Source organism: Nomascus leucogenys, chromosome 3 (assembly GCF_006542625.1).
Source record: "Nomascus leucogenys isolate Asia chromosome 3, Asia_NLE_v1, whole genome shotgun sequence".
NCBI lineage: Eukaryota > Metazoa > Chordata > Mammalia > Primates > Hylobatidae > Nomascus > Nomascus leucogenys.
The window spans coordinates 44,617,534-44,644,331 of NC_044383.1; the positions used below are offsets into that span (position 1 = coordinate 44,617,534).

Here is a 26,798-nt window from a genome sequence, read left to right on the forward strand (position 1 = left end):
AGGCTTAGTAAAAACTAAGAGTTAATTTAAAAAGAGTAATGAGAAATTTCCTAAAATGCAACATATGGAGACAATTATTGTTTTAAAAAAAATTAGGAGACCTAGAAAATAACTCAAGAAGCTTCAACAGATAATAATAACAGTTTCAGAAGAAGAGAATGAGAATGGTAAAGAAACACTATTTAAAGAGAAAATAGCTGGGATTGTTCCAGAAATGATGAAAGCCCTTTCTAATTAAATTAAATCTTATTAAATAGATTAAGTAAAAATAAATACACGTTGAAAGTCATTGTTGTGAAACTGCAGAACACATAGGAAAATGGTAGGGGAAGCTTTAAAAATTACCAGAGGAAAATAATTAAAGATTACCTACAAAGGAATGATATTTACACCAAGAGCAGATATAATCAACAGCAACAGATGTTAAGAAAACATGGTTTAATATTTTTAAAGTGCTGAGGAAAATTACAAATGGCCTGGTATAGAATTCTAAACCCAAACAAATTACCATTCAGGAGTGAGCATAGAAAAAATTCTAAATTTCATTGATGATATGCCTTATTCAGATAGTTGTACAGAAACTGATGATTCAATATCTAAAAAGTGTCTGATCTAATCAGAGGTCAGAAGAGCCTGTGGGCATGCCAATAAAGAAGACCAAGATGTTTGAACATGCAATGCTTTCAGTGTGATCTGTGAGCTCCTTCTGCAAATAGCCTTTTTTCTGCAGATCATGAGTGACCTTTGGGTGATTCTCCTACCCAGTATGCCCACCACAAAGAGAACCAGGTTCACCAGAATGAGGATGATTCTGGACCATGGGGTCACCTCAACTCGGGAACATGGCTGTGCTCGTTGACTTGGGAGAAGTCATGCTTGGGGCCACTGGGTGAAGCCATGAGGAAAAAAGCCACAACACCAAGTACAAAGACTTCTCCACTGCCCTCCTCCCAAAGGAACTCAAAGTTCTTGCTTTGAGTTCACCAAAGTGGAATAGGGTGTTCTCTAGCTTAATCTTGCCTTGAAAAGTAGAACTTGCACTTCTGGCCATGAAGAATAACTAGTACCTGACTTGCCCTCCTTCTGTCTAGAAATAGAAAACTGGAGAGCAGAAAGCACAGACTGTGATCGCTCAGAGAAGAGAAATTAATGAGCGAACCCTATGATCACTCAGACTTTCTGCCTAAAGACACTTTCCAGACCATAACACAGGAGGGAACCCTAAGCAAAGCACAACTATCTCACCGACATGCTTACATGTTGAAATGCTAATACTTTGGGAGTCATGGGTTAAATAGAATATATTACTAGCATTAAATTGCAGAAAAGAAAGATGTCCTACTGGCCAGCATGTAGCTAGAATGGATAATATGCAGGAAAGAATATTTCAAAATCCTCATTTGGCTTTCTTAATAATAAAACCTACCCCTTGAAATGTATACTTTCTTATCCACATTCCAGTATCTGGAATATGATGCTGTTTGACAAATAATCATGTGCTGTCTGGAAGAGGTCTTCTTGGCAGTAGCAACCTATGGAAATAATTATTTAACTACTAAAAGGGTTAAGGTTAAAAAGGAAGTACCTTCTAAGGGACCCAAAAAGCATTAAAGATTCATAAACAAGTTATATTTAGCAGCAGTTAGAGAAAAGGAACACAAAACCAAAAAGCAAGCCCCTACCAAAAAAGAGAAAACCAGAAATACCAAAAACGTTATTATAATTAAGTATTTTTACCTATATTTTATAATTCCAAACACAAGGGGCAAAAAAATCCTCCATAAATGGAAGTTCTTTAGGTGGTTCCAGGTATCTGCTTCAGTTTATAACTATCTTCACAGTTTACATTTATAGAAATATAAATATTATATCTTAAAATTCACATTTAATACAAACTTTCAAAGATATTTAAATGTAGGATAGCAGTAAGGAGAAGGCTTTTAAATCTAAGAAACTTCAGGGCATGACAAGAGCAATTCCTAAATCCAGATGATGATTTTACTATTGCTAGGTATAAGCTTCCATTGGTAGCAGGTTTTACGTGGGACATTATTGAACATTTTCGGGGGTGGGGGAAAAATAAGAATCTATTTTATCATCTTTGATAGCAAACGTGGGTTCATGACATGTCACAAAGCTACTTTCTCTGAGAGCAGTTAGTATCTCCAAACCAGGCTAGAATTTCTAAGGACAGTCTTGCCTTTTGGTGGACTATTAAGTATTTTTTTGGTGATACTTCCATGTTTGTGGGTGCATTAGGCCATTAAGATGAGCACCAAGGCAAAAATGGAGAGGTGGCAAAGCTCTAGTAATACTCTCCTGCTCAAAATGCTTTTGATACCTGAGAAAGAAGTAGGCAGTTTTGAGCTAGTAAAATGCATACACATATATAATAGTCAAACATTATAATTTAATGTTTTCTATGTGAATTCATAATTGAAATATTGTATAATATGACACCAATAATCTGTGCAAAGGTCTTTGAGGTAGAGCCTTATTTAAATTCCGCATTCAAATGCATACACTTTACATAAATATGATCTTCTCAGAGCTATAAACAAAGTTTAGAAATATGGTAAAATCTCTAGAATTATCAGAGGTAATTTAGAGGCAAAGTGGCCTGTTCAGTAACTGATATTTCAACAAAAGGTCATAGCTTTTTCTATTGATTCATGGAGTGGGGTTAGCCTGTGGATAGACATTTGTACTAACACAACTGATTACATTCATACTACAGAATCACATGTTAGATACCAGAGCATAATCTTAATCTTTCATCCTCTGCATACACTCCTATTTGGGTACTTAGCATGCCACTGCATTTACTCTTGATGATGTTTGTCTTCCCAACTAGATTTTAAACATCCTTGGAGGCAGAATCATGAGATATTAAAAATCTATAAATATGTTGGCTCTTCAGCGCTAATAAATGATAAAATGTACCCAGTAAAAAACCAAGCAGTATTTACAGCCAGGTATTAAGAATCTTTTCAAACACTAACTGCATATACTCAGAACTGAATTTGTTGTTTTTCACTCTAGACCAAGCTTTGGATTTCATTTCCGAAGTTTGAATTTTCTGAGTCACTAGTAATGTCCTTGAGGATGATAGTCTGAATTTTCTCTGCAAGAGTACAAAGATTGGCTTTTTTGAGACCTTTAATCAATGTGTCATACGCATCTTTCTTTCCATGAAGTTGATGCCAATTACGAAGCAGCTGAACTTTCTGTTCTGCTGTGTCTTGGACATTGTCATTCTTGATCTCATCTATTTTGGCTTCATTGACACCATTCTTTCGAACAAAGCCTTTAACTTGACTTAGTGTCATGACTCCAGCAATAGTGGTGATATATTTACTCAAGTCAACATCTGAAAAATAGAAAATAGTCGGAAAATTTGTTTTTCTAAATGAAATTCCCATTACTGAAAACCATGTTTATTTCTCTTTTTATAGTACTTTGGAATATAGCTAAGTCCTAAAGGTCTATGAAGAGCTGGCTGGGGGAAATACAGAAACAAGACAACCTTGAGTTCTAACCCCAAATCCTGCCATATACCCAGTAATTTGTTAAATAAACTGGGCCACAATACATAACATTTCTGTATCTTCTTTTCTCATTTATAAATTAAGAGGATTGGAAAAGATCACCTATAACATCTCTTATGGATCCAATGATCAATGACCCACAAATCTAAAACTATAAGCAAAGAGCTTATAATCATCTTAACTCTAAATCGCAGATCAAAGAACAACTGAATGGAATCATGTATGTTGTCATAGAGTTGAGTACACTGATAACACCTGAGTCTACAGTGCACTTTCACCTCTAGATCTTTTTAGGCAGGAGTTCTGTAATACATCTAGCTGATTATGAAGGAAAAGTTTCTTAAGCCTCAGACTATTGTGTCCTATTGTTACTTGATTATTTTTAACTAAGAGTATTCATTATAAATTTAAACAAACTGCCTGCTAAACGCTTTATGCTGAGCAGGTAGAATTGTATGAGAAATAACAAGATCCCACAATATGTCACTGAAATTAGTAACATTATTTTACTCTGAAATTGGCCTATTACTCTAAAGGAAGCCATCTCTATGAAATAAAATGATAAAAGCCTTACCAGATAAATTTATTGCCACTGTTTCCTAGAAAGCAAAAAATGGAAGCAGAGAAAGACAAATAAAAATATATCTTTAGAATATTCTAAATGTGAACTTCTAATTTTTCCTTAATTCGGAAAGAAGTACAATCAGTTGCTTGATGTATAAAATTAGAAGCTAGACTAAGTGATTAAGAAGGATACTTTTACCATTCAATTTTTATTCTGAAAGGTTCCAGCCTTGCCAGAAACTAAGCAATATTGTCTTAATTTTTAAAGGCAAGAAACCTAAAGAATTCATAAAATAGGTTGAGGTTGTTTTTCATATAGACTTATTAAAATAAATAATAATACTCTAAAATTTCCTTCCTTGTAACTATTCTTACTTTTAATACCAGAAAACGGCTCAAATTGAAATTTTTTTTACCATATTAATTAAAGAATCCTAACTCCCACTGAGCCCTGGCCCCAAATAAGAAAATAATTCCATTAAGTGCAACTGGTTTTTTTTCTCGGTGTATTTCTTGCTATCTGAAATGTATTGATACCATGTTGGGAAAAGATATGGTGAGACATAAGGTTAACCGGCAGCCAGAGAAAGTTAAGCTGTGCCCTTATGACAAACTTTAAGAGCAATCTCTTTGCTCAGGCTTGCATAATGAACCCATGCCTGGTAAAGGCTGTTTCTCTGCAGGGATAACAACAACACAGAACATGGAGGTTGGCCATGTTCTTTTTTCAGCTCATTTTCAGCACACTCTCAATTCCCTCCTTAGTTGATTCTTACGGTTTTTGTGTACAAGTTTACTTTTAATTTGGGTACCATATCATAATTCATCTGTGAGGCCCCTTTAACCTATGCACACACAAACACAAGCAATGTTTAAAAAAAGAAAGTAACAGGCTGGATGTGATGGCTCACACCTATAATCCCAGCACTTTGGGAGGCTGAGGCAGAAGGATTGTTTGAGGCCAAAAGTTTGAGACCAGCGTAGGCAACAAAGTGAACCCTGTCTCTATAAAAAATAAAAAATAAAAATTAACCTGGCATGGTAGCGCATGCCTGTAGTCCCAGGGTCACAGTTGAGGCAGGAGGATCACTTGAGCCCAGGGCTTTGAGGCTGCAGTGAGCCATGATTGCATCCCTGCACTCCAGCCTGGGCTATGGAGCAAGACTCCATCTCAAACAAAATGAAACAAACAAGAAACAAAAAAGTAAAAGGAAGTAACAAAAAGCCAAATCACTAATTTCTCTATTTTTCTTTTCAAAGAAAGCTGATACCTATTTCAATACCTACAGGATTTAAGGTTGGAGATTCATGAGGACCTTGGTTTTCCTTTCTGTGCTTTCTGCATGTTTTCTGTATTTTCTTTCTCATCACTGAAAGAACAAAGAAATTTTATCAACTCAGGTCTCAGCCTTGTAGAATGCATGTGAGAACATACTTTCACACTAAGAGAAATATAAGAAGGAAAAAGGAGAAATTCATTGAAACTTAAAAGTGGCCAAACATCGCGGGAGACAGCTGATTTTGGAACTTTCGTACCACTAAGTCAAGTGTTCTAGTAAAAGGACATATCTTAATTGGTCATCTAATTACCACAGGCTGGCCTAGCATGGAGATGACTTTTGACTTACCATATGGCAAGCACCACTCTCTGTCCAGCAAAGATGTGCACGGCAAGACTATGGCAGGAGGCAGAAACCGTAGGACAAGCAAGTCAACATCAACTTGCTATGGATGCCCAGAAATGAAATAACACACACAAATAACTCAAGCATACATACCCAATAGGTGTATGCATTAAAGTCAATGTGAGATAGAAGAATCTGTATGTCTCTGAGCACAATTACAGTGTTTAAATATCCCAAATGTATTTTCAGCTAAACAACCGCTAAAGGCAAGGCAAACTTTCTTCTTCAACTGAACTGAAGAAACAGATAATTGTTCTGAGAAGGGAAAATTGGATACTTTTAAGTTATTGAAAGTTGGTGTGACCCTGTAGTTGATGAATGACTTAAAGGGATTTTTCTAGACTAATTATGATTATACCTAATTTTGGCTTTTCTACTGACTCTACTAAGTCACCTTTGTATAACATGTATCCCCATAGTATTATAAGTTAAGAAGGAGAAATAATTAAAAACAAGCAATTAGGCCAAGGAAGAGGAGGCAGAGAAGTACAAGTTTTTAAAGTGTTCCCTGCAATGTGTTTCCTGGGAATGTCTTTGCTTCTTGTGTTCTCTTTTTGCATAGGGAAATCTCAATGAATAGTGAAGAATTACTTCTGATTTCTGCCAATTCTGCTGCTGCAGAGAACCCTTGTTCATAGGAAGGATGAGAATACCACTCAATGCCCCAAAACTGTTGCTCAGAAACTAGCTGAGGAATAATTTCATTTGTTCTTATCAGTCAGCTCTCAAGGCTGCATTCAGGGGCAAGAAATTAACAATATATAAATCTACCAAACTGGTGGCTTTTTATAGGTAAGAATGAGGCAAATCTTTGAGAACTACTTCCCAAGTTATTTCAATCTGCAGTTTGAACAAAGCAAGAACTTACCCCAAACAGTTAGTAGAATTGGGAAAAGAAGAAGACAAAACCACCACAAGTTAGATCTGGATCCTGTAGGTTGGAACATTGGACATTTTATATGAAAATAAGCAATCTTTAAGATTAAATAAAGGACTTTCTAGTAATCAAGAGTGATTGGTTTTTCTTCACATCTTTCCATGGGGATGGGGGAAAGGAGAATATAACCATAAAAAAATAATTACCTTCCTCTTTGCACTTGGTATTGCTGGTGAGTGTGCATTCGTTGATGATTCCATGTTCACATCTAGAAAAAAAAATACAGGAGAAATTCAAAAGCCTGGCAGAATAATTCCTTTATCATTTTCAATGGCACTTTATAAATTAGGGGCCATTTTATTCATCTTTGCATCTCTGGCAAATGTATTCCCTCAAATATTTCTAAATTAGTATCTAAAGCTGGCACAAGTTAATATAATTTGGATGGCTGGATGAAAAATATCATAAGGAATGACTCTGTTTTAAGATTTCAAGAGTTAAGGAAGCTAGGAAAATAGTGACACACAAGTGAGATGAAGTGGATACAAAAATAAACTTAAACCTGGTAATAAACCGAACATGTAAATCCTATAGCTTAAACTAGCTCTTAAAATAAACTGCCAAAAGTAATTTCAAAAAATTCCTATAGACCAAGAAAATGGCTAGGTGATAGCCACGCCCATGATGCAGCTCAGGGAGGGTACTCAGCTGGCCCTTAGAGGCTGCCACTTTTAGCAACTGGTGGTGATCAGGAGACTCAAGAGGTTCATGTGTGATTTCCTTCAGACAGACAAACATTCACAATCAGGTTGTCTGAGTTCAGAGTCTCTGCCCATTACCTGACTAGGTGAGCTTGGGAAGTCACACTGCCATGAGCCTATTATCTCATCAATAACATGGAAATAATATTATCTATTTCAAAAGGTTATGATGGCAAGAAAATTAAATCAAGATTATGAAATATTTGGAACTACTATTATTGTTATTATTTTACTAAGTCAGTGGCTTCCCCAATGCCTACCTAGCCTGTCATCATAGGGGCACTCTCAGACACTTGGGGCCAGGGGAGAGCCTGGGACAACTGTACATAAAATTTTCCTAGCAAATAAAACATAAGGCATCATGTCCTTATTTCTTAAGCCTATTAGATGAACTCCTAAAAGCGTCCCAAGATGACTTACAAGTCAGGTTCTCTAACTTTGGGTCAAAACCAACCTCTTTAGCCTAAAAGACAAGGCCCTTCATGATTCAGCCCTGACCACTTCTCAGTCTTTCCTACACTCCAGCCAGGTACTCTGTTTTCCTGAGCTTCCTTTGTCTCCTTGCAGCTGCTGTTTCCCTGCCTATCATGTGCATTCCATCCATGTGCACCTGTTAATGCTCTTTCTTTTCTTTCTTCAAGATTCAAGTCATGAGATACATTCACGTCTTCACCTCTATCTCCTCAGGCAGAGTTGAAAAGTTTTCCTGTATAATTTGTAACATCTGGAACATAAGTCTCTTCTGATGCTATTTTCATGCTGTTGAAACACAATAACCATTGCTTTCCTTGACTGTCTGTGCTTCTGGACTGATACCTTGATGCCGGGCATATGTCTAGCTCATATCTTTAGCTTAAGTGGCCAGCAAAGTGTCACCTACACAGGAAGTGTTCACTAATGTTTAAATGAGCAAACAGTCATCTAGTTGCTTGGAGGCAAAGCAGGACTAGAATCCTAATTCTTAACTCTCAGTCAGTGTTACTTCCCTAGGAAAATGGTAACTCTCATGTTATATCTAGTGTTTTAATCAGAGAAAGACTAAAACTTACTTGGTGCAAGGGTCACAGTGTTCACATACAGCAGAGTTACAAAAAAAGTTTGGTTTACATCTGCACTTGGTATTCTGGGTCCGGGTGCAGTTTATTTCCACTTCTAAGCCTAGAAAATCAGTTTGGAAACTATTAGTTATAGCAGCTAATTATAAGTGGACTATGAAAATGGTGGGCAGGAGCTGCATGGATTTTTGAGATCCACTGCTTATATCAACAGTCACAGCATGACACCAGTAATATAGTCGGTGTTTAAACACAGAACAGGAAACCCCAGGTTGAAATGGCCAGCAATCATTTAGTAGCAACCAAGACAAACCTCACCATTGCCTAGACATCTCCCCTGTTCCTCTAGTCTCTAGCCTTGACACTTAAAGGGTGATTTGGGGACTCGCAGCATGAGCATTACCTGGGAGCTTGTTAAAAATGTAGAATGTTAGGCTCTACCCCAGACTTACTCAATCAGGCCAATACCAAGGTCCTCACTCAGAGACTCTGATGTAATTGCCCTGAGGTGGGACCTAAACATGAAACACTTTTAGTAGCTCCCTAAGCAATTCTAATGCACTGCCAGGGATGAGAAACATTGCTTTATAGGCTGAATAGGGATGGGAAAAGCTTTATGTCCAGAAGTTTCTTCATGTCAAACAAAACTAGAAACACTTCTGTTATACTTTAATCTGGGTCCTTAGAATACATTGAGATATCCATGAAAATTTAGGTCCCCAAATGGAATTATCAGGACAAACTAAATCCCCAAAGAAAGGGGGAGCATTCCTACCTACCTTATGGATTTCTGTGTCCTTGTATCTGCAGGCTTCTGAGTTTTTTCTGGCCAGGAACAAGCACCATTATATAAGCATAAGTCAAGGCCAGAAAAAAAATAATTTCTGAGCTTTTGATTTGAGCTGATGAACCCTGTTCCTAGGGTTCATATTTAGTCATTCTCCTATATCTGGAAGAATTCCCTAGACTTACTCATAAAGGTCTAGACCAGTAATTAGCTCGGTACCTGGTCCTGCGGTACCCTAGCCACCTGTCCTTCCCTTTCCTGTGTGTCAACATAGCACCACAGTAGGCCCCAATTTCAAATTGTCTTATAAATGGTTCTACATGAAATTCCAAGATTGGTTTCTTTCAATTGCTTTTTAAGACTCTTACCATGTCCTTCATCACACAATCTACATCTTCTGCATTTGGAAGAAAAATGGACTTTGTCTGTGTACTCCTTCCCTTCTTGGCAGGGCACGCAGTCTGGTTCATCCTCATTGACTGTGCAGTCCCTAGCTTTCCTTTCGCCTGCCCAAGGAAAAAACGAGCAAGTGTTTGAACAGGACACAGGCAGGTAACAGGGTGGGAAGTATGCAGGGATGACAGACAATAAAACTCTTCTAAAACACAAGGGGAGTGGGGGTAGGCTAATGATATGTAAATACAATGGGGGAGAAGATTATTTTAAAAGTCATGTCAAGAGCCAGAAAGTCTCCCAAGACAAAAGCTAAAAGAGTGACTGAAGCCCATAGAAATAGGATGATTAGCAACAGGAGCATACAAAAAAAAAAAAAATGGAAGGTTAGAATGACAAAGTACACTGCACGAAATGCCTTTGCCAACAACTAACTTCCTTGGAGAAAGGGGAGAGGTTGGTTGGTATATATTCAGAGTGGGGATAGCTGTTACTGGCCACTGAGATTATCAAACTAACTCACATTGCTCTGACTTTTCATTTTACTTTCCAAAGTCCACAAATCCTGATAAGAAACAGTGTAGTAAGGAAAAGAACATTTGAAGTTTTAAAAGCTTTGGTCAAATCTTGAGCAGCTATAAAATCTTTAACAAAGTGTTGTTTTCTCCAAGCCTAAATTTCATCCTGCATATGATGGAGATAGTAATATTTCTCTTGCATTGCTGTCAGAACTGCACTCGGCCTGCCTAGTGAGCACGACAGTTCTCTTTGTTCTCCCCTTTCTATTACTTTTTCATCAAAAGACAGGGTACGTACTGATGAGTTTTGATAAGCATTAACATATTTATGCCAAAATTTATTATCTATCAGGCTTTTTATTTTAAAAACAATTTTAAATAATATACACATTTGCATTAATTTACTTTAAAAATAAAGTTTGTCACTGTATTGCTGTTAGTAAGCATTATGCAATGTGTTCTCTTAAAAAATTCATTTATCTGATAGGTGTTTATTAAATGTCTATTGAGTTCTAGGAACTTTTTAGAAGTTTGATATTATGCAGGAAATAAGATAAAGCCTTCATCACCAAAGACTTCACCTTCTTGGGATGGAGGCAGACAATACACAAATAAATATATTGATATCAAGTGCTAAAAAAATTCTATGGGGAAAGCTAGATGAAGGTAAGGGAATGGAGAATGAAGAAGAAAATGACAGAAAATATCAAGGGAAGTGTGAGAAAAACATTACTAGTGACTCTAATTGTTAATGGTATAACTAGTTTTAAAAAAATAAGCAGTTTAATCTGCTCTGCTCACCTATACAGCAAAATTAATTTCTGCTGTTTCCTAGGAACATGAATTCCTTAATAACTTCATATATTCTTTTTGATAAAACAAAATATTTACTACATGAGCAAATTATGACATGTAAACATATATGCTATTTTAGTAAGTAAAGATAATAGTCTGTCAATAGTAAAAAACAAACAAACTGGAGATTCCCAGAACAAAATTCAAAAATAGTGCATAGAGCTATATAACATTGTGGCAATATTTAAAGAAAACAGAACCCAAGTCCAAGTATAATTTTATTTTTTGCTAGTGGTATTATACTGGCCTCTGAATGAATTGGTCTCTTTAATGAATTGTCTTGCAAAATGTGCCTAGCACAACTTCCTTGGTATAATGGAGATACAGTAAACCACAGGTTCTTTCGTTCCTCCAAAGTATGAAAACAAAATTTATTAAAATAAGAAAATAAGTAGTTGTTTTATGGAAAATCAGATTTTAAAATACTTTTTTTTAGTATAATGGTACATATGCTTATTATAGAAATGTTGGAAAAGGCAGGAAAGTATAATAAGAACTTATGTATCAGGCCGGGCACAGTGGGTCATGTCTGTAATCCCAGTAGGTTGGGAGGCCAAGGCAGGCAGATCACCTGAGGTCAGGAGTTTGAGACCAGACTGACCAACACAGCGAAACTCCGCCTCTATTAAAAATACGAAAAATTAGCCTGGTGTTGTGGTGTGCTCCTGTAGTCCCAGCTACTTGGGAGGCTGAGGCTGCAGAATTGCTTGAACCCAGAAGGCAGAGGTTGCGGTGAGCTGAGATCATGCCACTGCACTTCAGCCTGGACTACAGAGTGAGGCTCCATCTCAAAAAAACAAACAAACAAAAAACTATATATCAACAATCTTGAAATATTGTCGTTATTTTGTTGCATTTGTATGCATATAATACATACATACATGTATATGCATGAGCATATATATAACAGGTGTGTGTGTGTATCTATATAAATATATGTACAATGTGTAGATATGAAATATGTGTGCAGTATACCATACAATCCTTCTTATTGAATATGATGATGTGGGGAGGACTTCTTTGGTCATTTAATCAAAAATGTCAATTTACATAGGAAATCACTTAAAAATACTGTAAATATTTTGTTTTAATTTATAAAATATAATTATATAGTCATTTGACAATCTTGTGATATAGAAGTTATTATAACCCCAGGTTCTTTCTTACGTAAGTCACATCCATAATGCATCACCTATAATTTCCTGTTTGTCTATTTTTCTCTTCCTTTCTTCATTTCTTTCTTTTTTTCTCCTCCCTCCCTCCCTCCCTCCCTTCCTTTTTGATGACATGAAAACATAAACATACCAATAATCTGTATGAATGGCTTTAGAGATTTTTGTGATTTTTCCTACTACTTAACTTTTATTTTTCCCTCACAAAATTCATCAACAACATTTTAGCAGCTCATCTTTATTGAATTATCCAAAGCACTCAACCTAGTTTTCATAGAAATAAAATCTGTCTTTTCTCTGTATTTGTATTTCATTAATTTATGCAATATTCAATCAAATTACATATGAATATCACAATGCCAATGAGCATAAACAGATTTGGAAGCAACTTAAATATTGATAAGCCTAAAATTCAACAAGAGGGAATTGAAGTGGGAAGAGTATTTAACATGGTTGGATGCCATCCAGGATATTTTATAGACGGATCAGGGAGAATCAGTTAATCCAGCCAGATCAGTTGGAAATCACTTAAGAAGGTTTATATAATTGAGGATTATATTAGAAATATATCAGAAAACATGACTTTGTTTGATACATACTATTTCAGTCTTTAAATATTCCAAAATTTACCTAAGGAATCCCACATCATATTGATAATGAAATATCATGTGTACAATATTTTCCTTTATTTTTGATTATTTTCTCAGGGTATTTTCGTATAAATTAATTGCTATCTTAGCAAGTATAAACATTTTCAAATTTTTGACTCATATATCCAAATGTCTTTCTTAAAAGTTTGTAACAATTTACATTCACTTCTTAAATTAAAATAAAATAAAGCAAAACCAAAAAGCAATAGACAAAAATCCTTGACAGTTTGATGTGCAAAGCATATTTTGTTCATTTTAATTTGCATTTTAGGTTTTAAAATTATGAACAAAGATTTCAATTCATAGAGCAAATTGATTGTGTTTAGCAAGTTATAATAAAGCCAGGAAGCCATTCTTTATTTGTGTTGGAGAAGATTTAAGTGTAAATGGGTTTAAGTATAAATGGGTTGGGTTATTGGGGAGATTTTTCCATAAGGGTTATTAAAATCTGGACATGAAGCACAGGGAGACTGGTAGAATCTTTTCACAAACAGGACCCATCCTGTTTTGCAGCTTGAGTGCTGGAAGCCTGGGAGGCCAACCATGAAACATACTGCAGTCCTTTTTTGTTCTATTAATCTATCACATGAACCCATGTGCTATTTTCCTTTTTTCAACTCTACTTAAAGTTGAAGAAATGTTTGCACAATTGCATTTTGCTTAGCTTCTAATTTACCAGTGTTTGAAGGATTTGTGATCTGAAATTAGTTTGCCCTTCAAAGTATTGATTTAAAAAAAAAAAAGCTGTTGGTTTTTGCCTGTTGCTTTTCTTATTCGTCTAGTTATTCAGCTGCAAAATGCAAATATATTTTGCAGGCTTCAGTGCCAGGACAGCTTTCTTAGAGACCTTCTGATTGAAGGGAAGTGCTGAGAAATAGCCCTTAAGAGTAGAAGTCTCTTGCTTTCAGAGTTCCACTATTGTTATGATAGATCCTAATCAGTTTTGACATGATAAGCTTTCATATTCACAAATGAGTCATTTTTGCTTAGAAAAAAATGGAGCCAAATAGACCAATATTCTCATTTCAGGGGTGCATGTCACTTGTAAATTAAATTTATCCATAACCACATCAAATAAGCTTGATAAATATAAATAAAACTCATCTTTGGAAAATAATTTCATGATTGTTTTTCTCTCAGTTATGTTATATAATATAAGGGAACCAAAAGCTGTAAAATTATTATAGTCATGATTACTATGTGCTACTCCTAACTGTGACTTTCACTGTAATCTCTGGGTGTTTTGTGTAACATACCTGGAGGACAGGGCTTATGGCAGAATTGGCCATCATGATGCAGGCCTTCCAAGTTCTGAGTCTCAATTGTAGTAACAGTCTTCCTCAGTTCCAATCCCTTGGAGTTGATATCAGTCACTTGGGCATTAACGCTTTTGGACAATAATCTAGCAACAGACGTAAGAACCTGTAAAATAAAAGCATGAAGAGAATTTTATTGATTTCTGAAGTAAGCAATGTGGTAAACAAGTGTAACCCACCCAAAATTGGCAGTATCTGCTGTGCACAGGCAAAGCCAATGTGAGGGCTCCACTATCTTTCAGATTTCTCTCCAAGAAGGCAGCAGGTCACCTGTATAGCAGTTCAGACCTCAGGTTCTTCAAACCACACTAGAAACAGCACCATGGATGATAGAAGCCAGGTGTTCTAAGGTGAACAGGGCCTCCCACTTACTGCCCTGTGTTTGTGAGTAAAATCACTTACATTCTCCAAGTCTCAGTTTCTTTATCTATAAGTGGAAATAACCTCTTCCTCACAGGCTTGTTGTGAAAATAAGTGGAATAATGCACTTAAAGCTGTTAGCACAGAACCTGGCACATAACAAATACATGCCCAATAAGTGTGCTACTTTTATTATTAAAGTTTCAGTGAGGGGGAGCATAGTGGAGGAGGAAAGAGAAATTTCAAAACAACTGTGGTTTGAACCCCAGGTCTGCCACCAAAGATGAATATCCGAGAAAGGCAAAGAGACAGAGAGAGAGAGAGAGAGAGAGAGAGAGAGAGACCCCTACGGGTATAGTGCCCTGCCTTCCTTGATATACTAAATTCACCCAATATTTAGGAGACAGTATTATGAGAAGGGCTACAATTCCTGGTTTAAATCATCAAGTACCCAGGTGACAGATTACACAGAGTGTGAGAAATGATTTGTCCAATAATTCACAGTTAAGAGTGGCTAACAAGAGACTCAGAACCAGGACTTCTGGCCCAAAACTGGGCTGTTTCATATTTGTAGAATAGTTTCCTAAATATTTTACTCCATCTAGGAATGCAAACAACTCCATTTGTTTTAAGACAATTATCGGCAAGAAGCCTGCAAAGAACCATCAAAACAAATGGATATTGGGGAAAGGGGAGGTGTTTGGCAGGAATTCGCTAAGAACTAAAATCCAGCCCCAAGACCTCCAGTCTGGGAAAACTGTAGCAAGACCCCTAAAGCCAGGGCTCTTGCTGGTGGAGAAGGCAAAACTTGCCAGCCCTGCCCTGAAGCTTGGGAAAAAGCTGAGTTTGCGATCCCCTCCCTCCAGTTTGGGCACTGAATTTCTCAGAACAGCCGTGACCATGACTGCAACCTCTCACAGGGGTGAGGAAATGGAATGCACAAATAGTTAGAAGCTGGAAGTCATCCTATGCTAGAATCTGTGCATTTGCTCCCTTTGAACCCCTCAGAAACAGGGACACATGAAATTTGTTCTTTGTATCCGATGACAAGAAACTGAGAGAACAATTGGATATTCACCCATTGCCTGCAGCATCAGTGAGGAAGAATCACTTTTCATAGCCAACCAGGTTACAGAGTAGAAGAAATGATGCAAGAATTAGTAGACACAGAAGATAATGACTGAACCTCTGCCCTAGCACCATGCCAGTCTGAAAGGATCTCTACACTTTCTCAGGAATAGTCAGCCCTCGGATCTAGCATGATGGTTACAAATAGAGCAACAGCTCAATGACCGAATTAAACTAACTACTGGAAGAAATATAGACCCCCATTCAGGCTTATTCCATTGTCAGTGTGGCAAATGGCCTTGATGAGCTAGGATCTGAAAAGGAACCAAAAGAAGAAGGAAAAAAAAAAACCCCAAAGACAAAATAAAAGCATATTACCTTCTTACCCCCTGTTTTTATTGAAGTTCAAAGCAAACAGGAAAAGACTTTTAAAAAGAAGCAAAAAAAAAAAAAAAAAAGGCATTCAGTGGTGAGAAATGACAGCCCTCAGCATGGCAAGAATGAGTAGACAGAAGCCTGGAACAGTCAGTGAGAATTCTCAGTTTTGAGCATAGCATCAGACTGCAAATGGTTTGTTTTGATTTAGAGAGGCAAAAGCAAGCTTTAGAGTCATCACAGTGAAGAGGGTTTTACTTTGTTTTTCTTGTTGTTGTTGTTGTTGTTGTTTTTAGACTGAGTCTTGCTCTGTCACCCAGGCTGGAGTGCAGTGGCACAATCTAGATCTCGGCTCACTGCAACCTCTGCCTCCGGCATTCAAGCGATTCTTCTGCCTCAGCCTCCCAAGTAGGTGGGATTACAGGAATGCACCACTATGATGGCCAATTTTTTGCATTTTTAGTAGAGACAGCATTTCACCATGTTGGCCAGGCTAGTCTCAAACTCCTGACCTCAGAAGATGCTCCCCCCTCAGCTTCCCAAAGTGCTGGGATTACAGGCATGAGCCAATACCCCCAGCCAAGAGGATTTTATTACCTCTAGGCAAAGCCCCACAAGGGAATTTCTTCAATATGACCATTGTGCTCAGCTACTGCAGAAAAAAATGCCCTGTTGATGAGGGGGTATAACAGTGGTCCAGAAAATTCAACAGTAAAAGGTTAGGGATTAAGAAAATGAAAAGCGAAAGAAAAGAGGGACATTTCAAGAAAAAAAAGTTTCAGCAGTATATTATCCTTTAACACACAGAAATTTTAATGGTGCTTATTTCTAGTTGCTAAGACTATTTTTCTTCATTTTGCTAAACTCATCTTTTCTTGATAATGCATATGTGTTTGTTGTATAGTAAAAAAATTTAAAAGGTAGCAGGGTTGTGTTGAGCCTAAAGATCTATACTGATTTATCATAATGACCTGTGTTTTTATTTTTTAGTAAAATGGAAAATCTGGGTAATAATAGTAGTAAATCTGTAACAGCAACTTAGTATTTGAAAGGTGGAAAAAATTCTAAACCTTTGAATTATTAACATTTAATTCTTTATATAAATTTTGGTTCTTTTGCTCTTCTAGTTTTCTTTGGTAGTCTTATAATTTTACTAAATCAAACATCATAAATATTAATGTCTGTTTAATCGGATATGTTTTCTTAAACCAGCATAATCAAAGCCATTTTATTTCTCTTTGGTCCTCTAGGACTAAATATATCACCACTCATTATAGCAACGTTGTTTGATGGTAAAGAAAATTCTCTTTTATTTTTGAAGTAAAATTATTGGACACAAAAATATGTTACACTAAAGAGAACTTTTTAATTTTTGAAATCAAAAGCTCAGTTATACAAATCACCAGAAACTGGTAACTACAGTTTGCAGTAATTTCTGTCTCTGATGAAATCTTGGTTTATTTTTTCTTAAAGAATACTTACCATGGAAATGTACTTTATTAACCACACCCTGATAGATTCCCATGTCAAAAATGCAACAGGAGTTGCTGGTTGCCAATGAGACAATAAGATAAACAAAAGGTACCTCATAATTTGGGATCTCATTGCGCTGTTACTGAACTAGGAATAAACAGATATATTTCTCAGAACACTGTCTATTTTTATGCCTCTAGAGACGACATGGGTTAACTTTCTTGTGTGGCTTATAAACTGAAAAAAATCTAATAATGAAGTATTGTTTAGGCACCCGTAGAGACTACTCTGGGGAGAAAGACACATATAAGTTCTAGGAGGTTTGTCATAAAATATTACGAATATTATTTTATATTTGAACCGAGTGTTTTTGAAAGTGCACTTTATTATACAAGCATAATAGTTACCCTTCTGTATGAGCTTAATAAAATAAAATGCTTAGCTTAAAAGTCACTTAGAAATGCATGTTAATAGATTTATCTTAAAGTTAGACATCTCAAATTGAAAGTGGACATTTTAACCCCTGGCTTTGAATTTCAAATAGATTGATGAAAATAGATGGGTTATGGGGTTCCACAGGAAAGAGTGCTCCCCACCCCATTCCTCTCAGAATGCAGCAAAGAAGTAACAGAAGGCAGAGGGGTACTTGAGAGAACAGTAGAAACAGAAAGTGAGATTTTTTTTTTTTTTTTTTTTGAGACGGAGTCTCGCTCTGTTGCCAGGCTGGAGTGCAGTGGGGCGATCTCAGCTCACTGCAACCTCCACCTCCTGGGTTCAAGTGATTCTCCTGCCTCAGCTTCCCAAGTAGCTGGGACTACAGATGCACACCACCACGCCCAGCTAATTTTTGTATTTTTAGTAGAGACTGGGTTTCACCATGTTGGCCAGATGGTCTCAATCTCTTGACCTCGTGATCTGCCTGCCTCGGCCTCCCAAAGTGCTGGGATTACAGGCGTGAGCCACCGTGCCCGGCCGAATTTTTTTTTTTTTTTTTGTAAAGGGGAGTGTTGACACCAGCAAAGCATCCAGTTAGCTTCTAAAATTTTAAACAATTAAACTAAAAGTTGGTATCTCATTATATTTACAATTTAGAGCAGAAAGGACTTTATAGATGACCTAGCCCAAACCCCTTTTCTGATAGAGCTGGCAGTATCCCAACTGGTGAAGTGACTGGCCCACAGTCATGCATCTAGCAAAGGAGATTCAGGACTGTCATGGGCTAAATTGTGTCCTCCCCCAACTCCCAAATTCATATAGTGATACCTATACCCTAACTTCCTGAGCATCTGAATGTGACTGTATCCGGAGATAGGGTCTTTATGGAGATGATTAAGTTAAAATGGTGTTAATAGGGTGAGCCTTAATCCAATGTGACTCCTGACATTTTAAGAAGAGGAAATTTGGTATATACAACTTCCAGAGCTCTTGTATTTGGAAGGTTGGAAGGGTCCAGACTTTGGAAGAGTGTCTTGGCTTCACTGTTTTTGTTTTTTTTTTTTTTTTTTTTTTTTTTTGCTTTTTTTTTTTTTAACTAAAGCTATATAAAACTTGTAGATTAGACAGGATAAATTTCTAAATTAAAAAAAAAGAAGAGGAAATTTGGACACACATACAAACAGAGGAAGATAATGTGAAGACACATGGAAAAGAAGGCCATCTACAAGCCTGAACAGATCCTGCCCTCGTGGTCCTCAGAAGGAACCAGTCCAGATGGCACCTTGATATCAGACTTCTAGCCCCTAAAACTGTAGCCACCCAGTTGGCAGTCCTAAGAATTTAATATAAGGAATGAACTATAGTCTCTTGATTCTCTTGGATTCTTGATTTGTGAGACATTAGTGGTACATATAAACTTGAGATCCCTCACAGTTGAGCCCAAGATTTTCCCGTCTTGGATGATCACTGAGCTAAATAGGCAAGAGATTTCCCATGGTCTTCAGAACTAGAATTAGCAGGTGCCAATATGAACTAGAGCTACTTCTTTCCAGACTTATTGGTCCTGCTAGGCTGGGTTGAAATCTCACCACCCTCTACTGCTGAGGACAAAAATGGAGCAAGAAATGAAGTTCCACTGACTAATTCTGCTTGTCTGCTTGTAGACTTTCAGTTACTTATCAACACTTGAGGAAAAAGAAATTCTAAAAGACTAATAGTTTATTATTAAGTAGCTTAAAATTTCCAATAAGATAATGCATCTCTAATATATCTGTGTAAAAAACAGGGATATAGTGATGCCATCTTGTCCTACTACATTATTGAAAACCTGAAATAGAAGTAAAATAAATTTTTCTACATGAAAGAGATAAGCAAAGATCCCATTCATTTGTATGTTTTTCAAAATGTGTACATAAAAATACACATGGTAATCTTATCCCAGGGATGCCTTTCTTTCTTAAAGCCAATCTCTGGAAAGTCCAGGACAGAGGTAGTTGAAGCAACAGTTGCAAGTTACTGATTAGATCCATGACTGGCCAAGCCATAAATAAAACAAAATGAATGAGCCTAGGAAATTCCATCTGAAATTACATTTTGAGTTTAGTGCTAGAGTTAGAAAAATAGTTCTCAAGACACTGACAGACATCAGAATCCTGTGGTGATGCATTATTTATTAAAAAATGCTAAGGCCCCCACATAGACCTAAGGAATCAAGATCTCTGAGAATGGGGAAGTACCCTTGGTGATTTTGATGCTCATCACAGTTGCAGGGCAACTAGGTTAGAGGAAGCAGAGTCTGAGGTTAGCAGGTTACTACATTTACATGTGAAAATATAAGAGTTTTATAGACTAACGGCATCTGTGTTCAGCACTTGCAAATCAGAATTTGACTTCTCATGAAGAAATAATGACCCTTCCAAAAATAAGCTTGAAGATAAGAGAAATGACCTTTGGTAGAGGAAATGGGTAATGTAAGGGCTATAGAGTCCTGAAATACAGCCCCAGAGCCCTTACAAGCCCAGAGGGGCCACGTGGGTCATATAAGAATAAAGCAACCTGGGATAAGGGACTACAGAGAGAGGGAGGGGATTGGGACCAGCTCCGCCTGTGGCCACTACCTATGGGCAGTATAGGCCCAGGGTTTTTTTGTATATTTTTATTTGACAAATAAAAAATTGTATATATTTATGGTATATAACATGATGTCTTGAATTATGTACATATTTTGGGAGATAATTAGCTAAATCGAGCTAATTAACATTGGGCATTCCTTCACATACTTATCATTTTGTGTGTGTGGCGAGAACACTTAAAATCTACTCTTAGTAATTTTCAAGTATACAATACATTGTTATTAGCTATAGAGATCAAGTTGTACACTAGATCTCTTGAACTTATTCCTCCTAACTGAAATTTTGTATCCTTTGACGAATATCTCCCTAACTCCCCCAACTTTGCCCCCTACCAGCCTCTGGTAACCACTATTCTACTCTCTACTTTTATGGATTCGAACCTTTTAGATTCCACATATAAGTGAGATCATGCAGTATTTGTCTTTCTGTGAGTATAGGCCCAATTTTTAAAATCAAGCCTAAAACCTTACAGACATTCATGTGAAAAAAAACAACCACCACCAGTTAGTTAGGACCAATGATCTCTTTGTGAGAATGGCTAAAAACCAAAGCTAAATCCTCAGCAAAAAAACAAGAGCCTTCACCCGCATACTCTGACTTCCTCTTACGCTCTTTTTCAAGATCTCTGCCCTCACAAATAAAAAGTATTCACATTTCTCATATCTTATATTTCTATAGCCTCATAAAACACAGAGGTGAATAGAAACACAATGCTGCCTGACTTCACTGAAGGACAGGCTGTCATTAATGAATCCAATGTCAAATTGTCAAATTTACTCTAATTTTGCCAGTTTATCACAGTCCATGCCTTAACACAGCCTACAGTAAGCTTGCTCACTTTGCTGGGCTGAGTATATCTGCTGATTGAATTTGTAGTCAGATTTGCTAATTTATAAGGCTGGCCTTGCTCTAAAGGTATAATTTTTTGTTTCTTTGTTTTCTTTGTAGACGGAGTCTCACTCTGTCGCCCAGCCTGGAGTGCAGTGGCATGATCTTGGCTCACTGCAACTTCCACCTCCCAGGTTCCAGCAATTCTCCTGCTGCAACCTCCTGAGTAGCTGAGATGACAGGCACACCACCACACCCAGCTAATTTGTGTATTTTCAGCAGAGTCGGGTTTTTGCCATGTTGGCCAGGCTGGTCTCAAACTCGTAATCTCAAGTGATCCATGATCCACCCACCTTGGCCTCCCAAAGTGCTGGGTGACAGGCGTGAGTCACCCGCCCAGCCTAAAGGTACAATCTTATACTAAATTCACTATCGTTTCTACTTAGTGGGACTCAGGCTAGTTGTCCTATATAACTATGATTAACATTTCTAAATGCCTAAAGATGGGGTGACTGGGCTGTACAACAGTTTATTTCAAATCAAGAAAGCAGTTGTGATCAAAGGGAAGAACCACCTCATTTCCTTCCGGGGAAGGTGAAGTTACCACCTTACAAAAGTCAACTTCTCTCTGATTTGGGCTTTACTACTCACACTGTCACTTCAAAGACGATAAAGGTAGGCAAGTGGACTGAAGATTTGTTCCTGCTTGAGACTGAATTGAAGATATTTAATTGGTGTTAGAAGTCGAACTATATAAAAAGCTAAAGACTTTTTTTAAAGCAAGGATTTTCCAGAAAATAAAGAGGATTTATTAAATGTTATTTTTCCACTTTTATGAATATATATATACATACATAGCAAAAAGAAAACTACACACTAAGGTTCTTGTAGTGTTGTACCTTATAAGGAAGTACAAGGTACAACATATAAAATTATGTTGCTTTTTATCGTTTTAAATTATTTTATTATTTTTCATCATAAGTCCTACAATTTTATTATGTAAGTTCTGAGTAATTTTTTAGTAACAAGAAAAAGTCATATATATATGTATCCCAGTACATTTAAGAAATGCTTTCTTTCTAATAGTAAATTATAAAAATAAGTAATAAATTTAAAAATAAATAATAAAAATTATAGTAATCCCAGCTCATTTAATAAATGCTCTCTCTATAATGTATCCAATAAAAAATACGAGATAAAAATTATGTAGAAATAGAAAAAGGCTTGTGTAACATGCAAAGGAACAAAAAGCAGACTATATATAGCTCAAATTAAACATGCAATTATGTATATGTGTAGAGAAGGCTAAGAATTTATAAGTAAAATCAAATTCTTTACATTAGTATGGTGAGATAAAGTATAAATATAGTTTTTAAATATTTGCTTTTTGTTTCACATCATATGGTCATTTTTTCTATATTTACATATTTAAAAAGAAGAAAGGGATGGGTTCACTGTCCTAAATTTGGTTTCAAGTTGCTTTTTATCAATTTCAAGTTTTAAATTGTGTTATTTTATTTTTCATCATAAGTAAATAGTCTTTAGTACCTATTACAAAACATGTGCTCATCAAGGGACTTTTGGGGCCCAAGATAATTCGCCAAAAGCAATTAACTTCCTAGGGGCTTTCAAGTGGGGGGATTTCCTTACTTAGGTTTCAGACCATCTCTTAAGAAACAGTTATTCTCTCAAACTGGCAGTTTACTCTGGTAATTTGGCACCCCTAAAGCATTCTAGTAGCCTTCAAAGAGGTTCCTTTGAAACACTGACACTTCTTCTATGTGTCAGTATAAGAGTATTCAGAAGGAAATTACTTGTCCAGTGTCTCAAAGAGCTTACTCAGAGACAACGTCCAAATTCCAGATCTTCTTTGCCTCTAATTTGCTGCTAAGGGTGTTAACTGTATTTCAGGCATGAACATTAGAGGATTTTTCAGTAGTCTAACTGTAGCTGGTAGTGGGGGTGCTGCCATTTATCAATTTAATTTTTGCTTGCAAACCTGGCCATCATTTACAAATTTGTGTTTTTCCATCCTGGTTGCTAATGTCTTAATTCATATTTTATCATTTTATTGTATTTATAAGACTTCTCAAGTCCTTTGTGATGTAAATATGGCCCATTAAAAATGAAAATAAGTAGCCCAGTTTATGTTCGTTAGGTTGACTTAAGAAAAATTATTAAATTACAAATTAAGCTACAAAAATGATTAAATAGTCTGTTTTATGTTCTTTGGGTTGGTTTAAGAAAAATGATTAAGTTACAAATTAAATAACTGTTCTTTATTTTCCCCACAAAACTATTCTGTATGACTACTTGTAAATACACAGCTTTATTTTCCAAAGGCCCTCTCCTTTCCTTTGACCATAAGATAACCATTCTACAAAATGTAAAGGAGAGCAAACTGGCTGTCCAGTGATTGCCTGGCCGTCCAGTGATTGCCTGGCCAATGTCCTAAATAATGCAAGACAAAACCTGTTGAGGCCCAATAAAATAAAAGTCCATGGACTCTTAGAGGCTTCGGAATTCAAATGAGCCTCATGGATCCACATCTCTTCGATTAGCAAGCTGGCATTTCTGAGCAAGGGACTTTCCAAAACAGGCTGCTCAAGCTTCTTGGCCAATAACAGGGTCATGCACAATTAAAAAAAAAAAAAAAAAAAAAAGCAACCCACAGCTATTTCTCAAACAAATTTGTAAAGTAAGTTTGACTCTTTTTCTGTCTCCTTTAGAAATTTGTCAACGTTTTGGGATTTCAAACTTTTTTATTGTAAGTGTCAGAGTAAAAACACTCAGAAATAGGAAAGAGAAAACTAACACCGGGAAGGTTGAGAGAAGGAAAGAGAAAGAGAAGCAAAAGGGGTTAAGGATGGGGATACTTGTTGACTATAGTTATCACCAGAGTCAGAGGACTAGGGGAAGAGGGGAAAAGCAGAAAACAGCTCCCCACCCATCTATGTCCAGCCCATTAATAGAATTAAAATTTGCTTCTGTATTCCAAGTAATTAGCACTTTGCATCCATTTTATTTATTGCTACTAGTAAGAAAGCATAACCGTGAAGGCATAAAAGCAAACATTTTCTGGAGACACATGAGGTGACACAAGAGTGTTGAAACTTCTTTAAGGATAAAGGCCTGATGTTAGCGCAAAACCAATTTCTGTGTAACTAAGAGTCATATTAGAGGGGAGAAATGGAAGATAAACTGCAAAACATAAACAATGATTACTTAGGTGATAGAGTTATGTCTGATTTGTGTATTTGACTCACCCGCATTTATAAATTTTATTTAATAAGCCTTAATTTCCTAGGCCATATATCATATACAAATATGTTATACCTAACTTATAGGTATTATAATATGTATATATATATATAAATGTATGAATATTTATATATGAGTGTGTGTGTGTGTGCGTGTATTCTTTCAGAAAAGCAAAGTTTTCTTCAGGCTTTAAACACGCAGCCTCTGGTAAAGGTGCTATTGGTACAAAAGTTCAACAAGCTTTGACAATTTTCTTACACTTTACTAATACTGCTGTCCAAAAACTATGAGATTTTCAAAGCAGCCAACATTGCAGTAGTGCAATGGTTAATAACAAGAGAGAGAAGAGTGTGGTCTGAGGTTGTATGAATGTTTTCTCAATCTTGAATCATAAATTTTCTCCAAGGAAGTTTCTAAAGAAGCCCAAATAGTGCACATTATTTCTGAAAGGAACAGGATTTTTTTTTTCTAATCATAAAATGGACCCAGACATCTCAGCCTCTTGGTGTAATCTGGATATCAGATGCAATCAGCGAACAGCCTGAGTTTTGGAATTAGATCTGAGTTCAATCCCATATCTGCCATTTACTAGCTGTGTGATCTTGGCTGAATTACTGAAGCTCTCTGAACCTCATTTCGCCATCTGTAAAATGGGGATGTGGTCATCTTCCCCACTACATGGCTCTCGTGAGAATCCACAGAGGTCACATTTGTAAACACTTCTCTCGCTGTGCCTGGCACTTTGTTGGGGCCCAATAAAATAAAAATCCATGGACTCTCTGAGGCTCCGGTACTCAAATGAGCCTCCTGGATCCACGTCTCTTCGATTAGCCATCTGCAAGCTGGCATTTCTGAGCGAGGGACTTTTCAAAACAGGCTGCTCAAGTTTCTTGGCCAATAATAGGCGCCGGGTTCTGTGCAGTGGGAACGAGTACCACCAACCGCAGCAGGAGGCCAAGCAGAAATCACCATGGGAGTGCAAGCTAAGAAAGGGCAAAAGAAGAAAGAGAAGGGCAGAAAAGCAAAACAAAATGAAACCACTCAGGCAGCGACTTACAGTCTTAAGGAGAGAATTCCCGGAAGGGAGACAAGGCAGTTTCTTTTTCTGTGTGACAATAAAAAACGGTAAACAAGCCTCCAGAAGCTCATTCAGCCCCCATATAACTTTTTCGAGAAAGAAACGGTGCCGTTCTTCCGAGCCCTCCGGCTTAACCACTGCTTCGGGGCTGACTTATTTCCTACGTCTGAGAACTGCCAGAAAATGAGCAATATCTGTTCTGAAGGCTGCAGGCTCTCTCCCCGCCCCCGCGGGGCGGCGCGCACTCACCCACCCGCGCCGGAGCGGACCTTTGGCTTGGCTTGTCAGGGCTTGTCCAGGAGTTCCGCTCCTCTCTCCAAGCGGGGTCCCCCTCCAGCGACCCTAAAGCTTCCCAAACTTCCGCTTCAATTCCTGTCCGCCCCCCACGCCCACCTCAACGTGGAGCACAGTGGTCCCCGAGGAGCGCTGGAGCTGCCCCGCCTGCCCCGCGGGGTCAGCACTTCGCATCAAGACCCAAGAAAAGCAAATCCTCCAGCGTTCTGAGCACCCGGGCCTGAGGAAAGGTCCTAACAGCCCCCGGGAGCCAGTCTCCAACGCCTCCCACAGCAGCCCGCCACTCCCAGGTGCCCGCGTGCGCCGCTGCCGCCGCAATCCCGTACGCGTCCCGCGCCCGCCCCATTTTGCCTATCCCCGGGACCAAGACGGGGTAAGCCTCCACCCGGGCAGGAGAGGGCTCACCAGAGGTAGGAGGGTCCAGATGCCCAGCATGGTTGTTGAGCAATCCTTTGAAGTGAAAGAGCCTCTCCAACTCCGTACCGAGCGGGTCCACCAACCCGGGAGAAGAGGCAGCTCCGCCTGGGCAGCCAGGGCTGGCCTCAGGGTGTGTTCCGTGCCAGTGCCCGCCCCCGAGGCTCCAGCCAAGTCACTCGTAAACCGCTTCCCTCACTCCCCAGAAGCGTCTTTGAACACCTGTGTGTCACTCTTGCGCGAGATCAGAGACGAGCTCACGAAAAGCCCCCGTGGTCAGGAGGATGGGAAGGAAGCCTCGCTGGGGAACGCCCGGGTTGGGGAGGGCTCCATTGATTCAGCAACTTGGCCTGCGCGCGGGTAGTGAGGGGGAGAAGTCAGGGTGAGGAAGGAGTCAG

The 26,798-nt window shown here is 37.8% G+C and overlaps 2 protein-coding genes across 3 annotated transcripts in view; one reads left to right on the forward strand and one right to left on the reverse strand.

Moving 5' to 3' along the window:
• Positions 1 to 421: 421 nt before the first annotated feature.
• FAS (Fas cell surface death receptor) lies at positions 422 to 26,764 on the reverse strand. Of its 2 annotated transcripts, XM_003255184.4 has the most exons (9): positions 26,392 to 26,764; positions 14,122 to 14,287; positions 9,646 to 9,783; positions 8,485 to 8,593; positions 6,881 to 6,942; positions 6,666 to 6,728; positions 5,400 to 5,482; positions 4,123 to 4,147; positions 424 to 3,370 (listed from the first exon to the last, which is right to left on the reverse strand). In XM_003255184.4, the coding sequence occupies exons 1-9, from the start codon at positions 26,419 to 26,421 to the stop codon at positions 3,039 to 3,041; spliced, it is 1,008 nt and encodes a 335-aa protein (XP_003255232.2). In that variant the 5' UTR covers positions 26,422 to 26,764; the 3' UTR covers positions 424 to 3,038. The 2 variants fall into 2 exon arrangements, with proteins under 2 accessions (XP_003255235.2, XP_003255232.2); XM_003255187.4 differs by lacking the exon at positions 6,666 to 6,728 and having other exon boundaries at positions 422 to 3,370; positions 26,392 to 26,582.
• ACTA2 (actin alpha 2, smooth muscle) overlaps positions 25,901 to 26,798 on the forward strand; it is a 54,629-nt gene continuing 53,731 nt past the window's right edge. Inside the window, exon 1 of the mRNA XM_012505699.2 lies at positions 25,901 to 26,359. The gene's annotated coding sequence lies outside the window, so the exon portion shown is untranslated. The remainder of the gene's footprint in view (positions 26,360 to 26,798) is intronic.